The 8,377-nt window shown below is 39.6% G+C and overlaps 1 protein-coding gene across 1 annotated transcript; it reads left to right on the forward strand.

Annotated features, from left to right (window-relative positions):
- The first annotated feature begins 4,968 nt into the window (after positions 1–4,968).
- Positions 4,969–6,057, forward strand: LOC121416833. Its single transcript, XM_041610350.1, has one exon. The coding sequence runs from the start codon at positions 4,969–4,971 to the stop codon at positions 6,055–6,057; it is 1,089 nt and encodes a 362-aa protein (XP_041466284.1).
- Positions 6,058–8,377: the final 2,320 nt, after the last annotated feature.

The following is an 8,377-nucleotide window of genomic DNA, read 5'->3' on the forward strand; positions in this document are numbered from 1 at the left end:
ATAAAATTTGTGACTATGCTATCATCCTTCTCAGAATAAAAGCGAATTTAATATCTAGTCGTAATGACGTCATAACAGTTGTACGATTGGCTACGATTTGAAACTAATTTGGACTTCACTCCAAAATAAGGGCTTCCAATCTTTAAAAATGGTTATAATATTATTATTTCAATTATTTTTTAACCTCAGATAAAATGATATGTTCCATTCACATCTTCAGGAATGAGCAAAATGCGATTTGTTCCAAAATCGGGTCGCAGACCAGTCGTAAGGTGTGCGGTCGCCTTAAGGTGTGCGGTGGTCTTTAATTAAACAAAATATGGGATTGTAGAAACCATACGACTAAACGTCTCAATTTTTATTCATTATTTTGTGCTTTAACTTCCCTTTATCTCCACCTTTATCACTTCTTGAAAATTATCTTTAGGGCGGTCGACTCAGCCCTTTACTTTGAAGACCTCGGGGGGGGGGGGGGGGCAGCGTTTCATAAAGCTGTTCGTAAGTTAAGAGCGACTTTAAGAACGACTGGTGATCCTATCTTGTGGTAAATGGTATATTCATTTGCGATGGTTAAGCGCGTAAGAAAGGATCACCAGTCGTTCTTAAAGTCGCTCTTTACTTACGAACAGCTTTATGAAACAGCCATCTGCTTGGAATTGTACTTTTTTTCAATATAATATTTGTTGAGGATGTTAACACCCATTGGGCTATATCTTGTTCTCACTCTTATGGCCCGCGCCACGATTGAAACTATGGTCTACATCGTGGAGCAATCGTAGCGATCATGGCTGATATTACCTGGGCCCCGTCTTTCAAAGAGTTCAGATTGATCCGATCAATCGTAACTATGGCCGGCCAGCAACGTCAACATCTATCATGCATGTTTGTTCAAACTATTTTCCAGCTATGATACATATTCATGCATTCATTGTTTAAAATTCACTGCGCTTCTCTTTGCACACAGAGGACATTTTTTTGTAGAAAAAAATTAAACTGAAGGATTTCCGAAGAGTTATAATTGATCGGGTCAATCGTAACTCTTTTGTAAGACGGGGCCCAGATATTGAGGTCAGCCATGGCAATCGGTGTGATACTAGAAAAAAATAATAGTTCGGCTCAAAAAATTTCCAATCAGCTACCAAAGGCCAATCGTAATGACATAGGGAACGAGGTGTTAAGTAATGTCCTTTTTTCTCTCTATTCACCGGTGATCTTAATATGAAGAGCTCACTTGCAAAAGGGGTTAGGTCCGTGTTTCATCAAATTTGATTTTTATGTCTCAATGTATAGATTACTTAGTAGCTCTGTAAGATGATACCAAAGAAAAGTTGAAATTCCCATTAAAACGTGAACTAAAATGGCAAAGAAAAATCACCTTTTTTTTCAAAAGGGGTTAGGTCCACACATAATTTTTTTGGAAAAGAATATATTTAAAAAATATGAAGACAGATAGATTTCTTTTATACCCAATTTATGTTCTCATGGTAGGGTATCATGGAATTTTAGTTTCGCATAAGAATATTGTAATATGGGATGATTAAAAACATGATTTTCTTGGAGTGGACCTAGCCCCTTTTGAAACCAAACTCTTCTGAAGTGCTCATTTGTCAAAAAGGGTTAGGTTTATTTTTTCATAAATTTATTAATCTCTGTCTCTAAACCTCTAAATTTCTAGTCGCTCTGATGATACCAAAGAAAAATTGAAATTGAAATGAAAACGAGAATAAAATCGACAAAGAAAAATCACTTTTTTAATCAAAAGAGATGGGATTCATTTCAGTTTGCTTGCATAAGCGGTTAGGTCCAAAACGATATTTTTTTTTAAATATATAGAAAAAATTGAAGACACGTAGATTTCTTTTATACCCAATTTTATGTTCACATGATAGGGTAGTACATCATGAAAATTTAGTTTCTTATAAGAATATTGCAATAAGTGAGAATAAAATACATGTTTTTTTCTCGGAATGGTCCAAAGTGGACCTAACCCCTTTTGAAACTAAGCTCTTCATGTGTATCTTGGAAGGGCATTTCCTCCAGTCAACAGTTTACTTAGGTGAACGCCATAGTGGTTGAAATCACCTTTACACAATGCAGTTATATCGTCCAGTAATGATGACCGGAGAGCCAGTCTTCGCTTGTAATTGCGTTAAAACCGTAATAATTATAAAAAGAAATGGATAGAGCATTAACGCAGGCTCTTCGAGGCCATCATAAACACTTAAGAGTCCTTCAAAAAAGATAATAAATTGAAATAAAGTCAAGCGGGCTAAAAAAAATCGACATTTTTCTTTTTTGTGCGTGTAGGTAAGGCTCTAGTATTCTCTAAGTCATGTAGCACCAAGGTCGGGTATGCCCAACAGCTTACAAAGAGCTCTATCATTTATCTATTCATTGTATCGATGGTTGGTACTAATATCGACCGAGATTATTTTACTTCAATAATTCATGTTTTGCTTGTAACACAAAGTAGGACAGGGAAGACAGTGGTATATATAATATATATATATATATATATATATATATATATATATATAAAACCAATTATCTAAGAAAAAATTTACGTCTAGGTTAATCAGTCAAAGTGGCTGACGGTATAGACGATAGATACTACTCTCCGGGTTTTATTATCAAAGTGGAGACAATGCCACAGTAGGGATTCGAACTCACAACCTGGTGAGTCCAGTGCTTCAACCACTGGACCACACGACCCGTATTGAAAAAGAAAGCAGTTGAATGGTGAAAATCTCCTTACAATTGGATGTGAAGAAAAAAAACGTGGATAATTTTCATTCACAAAGAACATCAGTAGCGTAATAAGCCCCCCCCCCAAAAAAAAAAAATGAGGGCCAGACAAGAGGTACATGATACACAATAAACAAAGGGGGAGAGAAAAAGGTGCGAGCAATCAAAGAGAGCGAGCAAAATTGCCAAATTTTTAACTCTTTGCATGTTGAATTAAGTTTGGGGGGATAATAATGACGATTATTTCCAAGTCTTGTTCTTTAGATATCCATATTGCACCATTGATATTTAGATGTCGTCCAGAAATATCGCCTTTTATTGGCTTATCTAATTTGAAGGTAGGGGAGAAAACTAATAATTACGATTGTTAAATTTAACTGTACGAATGTGCAAAATTGCAAAATCTGCGAGCAAAGGGTTAATATCAAAACGTATTTTTATAGATTATGACATATTCTGAAAAAGGTATCACATTTCACCCTTTCCTTTAAGTTTATTTTCATTTCTCTCTTTTTTTCTTAGTCGTGGAAATTTGGGGGATCCATGGCCCAATCGGCCCCTACCCATCTGTTGCAAATGATAATGAGGAAATAACCAGACTATTTTTTTTTAAATATAATTTTATTGTTTTTCGGTATGATTTTGAACAGAACTCGACTTCATTTTATTGCGCTATATACATGTGGAGCTCACGTTGCTATTATGATTGTGAAAGCTTTCATACATTCTTCACGAACAAAATGAATAATAATTCTTCGTTTTTTAAAAGAATGCAGATAAATACGGCAATCCAATAATCCAATCCCACAAACATACACAAAACAACAACCTTGTATTATAATACATAACTTCTTAGGGACGTTATTTTGCGCTAGACCAATTAACGTCAAATGCATGCGCACTTTGCTCGAACTGACGTAACACCAAGGACTTCCTGTATTTTAAAACGGAGATCGATTGAGTTTAAATCTATTTAAAATGGTAGTGATTGATATCCGTGCATATGGATGACCTTTTTGATCCACTTAACAGCTACGTTAACAGCTGCGCTTCCAAGTCCTTTGGAAGCGCATAGAGACGTTATTTATAATGTGTTATGCGCTATACAAGAACTGTCTATTATTATTATTATTACGTTTGTGCTACTCTTCACGTCTGTCAATCACCGAAGTCAGGAAATACATTGATAACAATCTCGTTCGTCATTCTAATGTCTGGGCTCCGTAAAGCAAAGATTAGCGATCAATCGCTGCATGAACTGACCAATCAATATCAATGTTACACGCGCATAAGATTTGAAATACTGACCAGGGACCAATCAGTGCGGTTCTTTCATACTTGCAATTCATTGCGAACCTTGGTGCTACGGAGCCCAGGGCACCGTAGCACAAAGGTTAGCGATTAATTGTACATTTGATTCTCACAACTGATTGTACATTGTAGTCAAGGGAATCAATCTTAGAAAAATATTCTACGATCGTTGCTGTTTTGTGTAACGGGCCTCAGAACACTCGATCATCGTCACCAATCTACGCACTGCGCAGCTTTGGAGGCGAAACGTATTATGGTTACTGCAGAACAATACGGAATCACCTACTTTATGCAGTAAAGACGGACTCTGTTGGCCAGTTCAAAAAAGCTATTCGATCAAATCTACTTTGCATCGACTAAGCTGACCGTTCTTGGGTGTTGAATCATTGTTTTAGTGGCCCAAACATGGAATAGTGTGTGTGCAGTGCTTTGTAACCGATCAGGGAAAAGTGCTTTATTAAAAGGACCTTGATTTGATTGGATGATTTATAAAATGAGTGACGTCACTAACTATTCACCAGCAAATTAGAAAGTCGAGAACGAGATTGTTAACCCGATCATACTCAATCTGCAATTCGCATATAGGCTTTGCACGGGATCAGCTCTACCTCTGGTAGGCATCGAGTTAATTTATCTGCCAGGGATTCAGGCACAACTGTAACATCGTTATACAGAAACAGTGAATGTGCACTTTATATTCCTCTCTCTCTTAAGAAAGGAAAAGTCCTGAAAATTTTTTTTAAATACATTGATTGCATTGATGTTTACGTGAGCTCATACGCTTAAATACCAGGCCTTATGTTTGGACTGTACAGTAATCTTACAAACAAATCGACACAAAACCTGATAGATTGATGTCCCAGTGTTACAACCAAGATTAAAGACTTGCAACTATTACTACCAAGTCCAAATATGGCGACTGGGCCAACTAGCGACCCTGCCGTACAAATTCCGTCATATGAACTTGCCATCGCTTCATTTGTTGCTTTCAACATTTTTGCTGTGATTGGGAATATTCTGATCCTCAAAGTTGTGCCGAAGATTCCCTCCGACGCCATGTTTGACTCGACTAAGGTGTGTTTAATGGGCCAGGCTGTTATGGATGCAATGTTTGCGTCAATGGCCATTAGCGGACCCGTTGTTGAATTGATCGGTGAGTCGGTAGGGTGGACGGCCGGGCGAGAGCCAGTATGTCGAGCGATTGGATTTGTTTCTTTTTCGGTAATAGGTATCAGTGTATGGTTTATCGCTCTTTTGAACACAGAGCGCTATCTCTTCATCGCGCGGCCAATGCTCCATCGCCGCATAGCTACCCGCAATCTTACGCTATCAGCATACGTAGTTTTCGCAATAGTCCAACTCGCTATTATGACACTCTTCGTATTCATAAACGACGAATCGTATCACATCCTCCGGACCACACCGTTTAAAATGTGCGTCGTTGATTTACGAGAGCCTTCATTTTTACCATATACACTCTATATTGTTATACACGTGTGGGTAGTTACCGTCTGTCTGGTAATTCAATACGTCCACATCATCAAGATCTCCGTTCATCATCTCAATCAAATCCAACCACGTCCAATTCAGATACACCGACCGGTTGATACGTCTGCCACGACGAGAAACGAAGAAAGAGTTCAAAATGGCGATAGCATCGAGGAGACAGCTTGTGGGTCTTCGCAGGAACCACCACCGATCACCGTGAACGCAGCCGAGAGATTGGGGGAGCCACGACGTCAGGCCGAGGCATCACTTTTATTGAAGAACCTGCGAATCCTTCGCACACCATTCATCATCATATGCTGTTTCTTCTGCTCATATCTCCCTGTATCCTTCATGAGTGTCTACGTTGCTGTGACGGGTCACAACGTACCCCCTTTACTCTATGATGTCTTCACCATGCTTTTTACTTTCAATGGCGGGATCAACATCGTCGTCTACTATTTTACCATTCAACCTTTTAGGCAAGTACTTAAAAACACGCTGCTCTATTGCTGAATAAGAGAAAGTCCGTACTTTTCGCATTTACTACGGGAATCCATGACACATGCTCCGGTGACAAATGCTCCCCCAAAATGCGACATTTGCTCCGCGACAAACCACACATAGTACTGATTAGGGATGCGCTTCATGAAAGGACTTTTATGACATCCGACAATTCCAATATAACATAGATGCATGTCTGTAAAATCTCAATCGTTTACCAGGGTTTGAGCGATTCGTCTTTTCTTACTTGTACTCGCTCAGCTTCTGAAATATACGTCATATTAGACATGGGGCCTTGTCCAGGGCTATTGTAACCCCCGCCCCTTACAGAAAAGGTAGTTTCGCAAAGGGAGATCACTCTCCACGACACATCGATTCCTTTGAAAAAGCAATTAAAATCACGATGGAGAGCTCAGAGTTTTTTTTCGAAAATTGGTGGACGGGTACAGCAGATCATTCGAAGATTTGCACTGGAAGACCAATTAAAATTATGTTGTTGTCCAGAGATGATGCTGCGCCGGTCGGTCCATCAACTTTTGACCAAAGCCCCTCAGCTCTCCACTGTGATCATGACTTGCATCATCAAAGGATGCGCTGTAGAGAGTTTCTCCGTAATGTAAAAGAAAGTGTGGAATATTCAAAGTGATTGGTTAACATTGGTTTGACTTTTAAAAAAATCTGAGCTAGAAGGTCACACTTGACATCTGTGTCTTTGATATGTTACAAAAATGAAGCCCAGAAAAAAATTGCGTTCGAAAATATTTCTTTAGTGTTTCAAAAATTGAAATATAAAGTGACCGGAAACACCATCTTAATTTCATCCCATACACTTATGTGTAGTATTTAGGCGTCTATAAGACACCTATTTACAAAATTGGCGTTTGCCTTGTAGTTTTAGCTTTTCATTCTCAATAGTGGTTATTTTTAAGGGTTTATTAGTTACCGGGGGGGGGGCACTCGACCAAATGAGTGGTAGGGGTGTGCCGCGGGCGAGACAAAAAACGGGGGCCTTGGAGCGGGCTTATTGTAAAAAGGAGGGTCCTCGGAACGGGCTTCGGAACTACAATTTTGTGAAAACGGGGGTTCTTAATTGGAACGGATCGCCTGCGTGTGAGTACGTGCGTATGCACCCCTACGGAACGGGCACGCGTCCATGATGCAGCTATATAGCGCGGCCTCCGCCGGGTGCGCTCGGGCAGAGACGATGGTCGGACAGCGCTCGGCGGCCGCTTTTCACCAAAATAGCAGCAGATCAATGCGACCGGAACGGCGTAATGAAAAATATGCGTAGCTTTGGAGCGGTTTTCCTTCTTTTTTTCTCGATAAGAACAAAATGCTATGCCTTGGAGCGGCTTTCTTTGATTTTTTCTCAATAAGACCAAAATGCTATGCCTTGGAACGGTAATTTGGGTGTAAAAATGGGGGTCCCCTCCGCGGCACATACCCACTATGCATTATACTGAGTGCTCCCCCCCCCCGGATTAGTTCTAATACATGCACTTGCACACATGTTTCATCTTCATTTGAGATTTTTTTTTTAAATCGGCTGCTCATAGTTAAACCGTAACTTTAACTACTGCATCAGGTTTGATACAAGTCATTGTTAACGTAGCCTTTATACACATCGCGACCTTGCTATATTCCTCGACAAGTAGTAACTGAGACGAGACTAGCAGGTGAAGTAGAGCATTGACCCGACTCGATTGAGCGCCAGATCGAGCGACTTAAATCACGAATAGTCTTTTTTCCCAGTCGGTAGGCATTGATAAGTATAATAAAGGACACAGGGCCTTGTTTAAAGACTACATTAACCTCGCTATCATTCTGCTGTCTCAATGCAATGACTCTCAAGAAGTGCTTTTTCCTGTCTTTAAACTAGAAGCTAAGATGAAACAACACAATTGTCGAAAATTATTCCACGATTTGGTGTGATTAAAGTCAAATTATACCTCGGATAATTATGCCTAAAGGCAAGGTCACACCGCCCGAGCGTTGTTGGAGCAGTCGTGGAGCGGAGAGATTGCAGAGCGGCGATTGTTTGTTTTTTGTTTTAGATTTTCATTTGCGATTTCACCCAATTTTGTGAGCGAAATTCGACCTCCTCTCCCTACCGCTCCACGACCGCTGCAACAACGCTCGGACGGTGTGACCAGGCCTTAAGCATGCTGACCTTGCTAATATTATGTAAAAATGAGCACTGACAAATGAATAATAATTGGATGGAAGTGACATACTGCTTGTCGAGTCTGTTGCAAAATGTGTCGCAAACTTGTCATTAGAATTTATCACGATGTATAAAAATAGATAATAATATCAAATCGCAACACCCGAG

This window comes from Lytechinus variegatus, chromosome 6, assembly GCF_018143015.1.
Source record: "Lytechinus variegatus isolate NC3 chromosome 6, Lvar_3.0, whole genome shotgun sequence".
NCBI lineage: Eukaryota > Metazoa > Echinodermata > Echinoidea > Temnopleuroida > Toxopneustidae > Lytechinus > Lytechinus variegatus.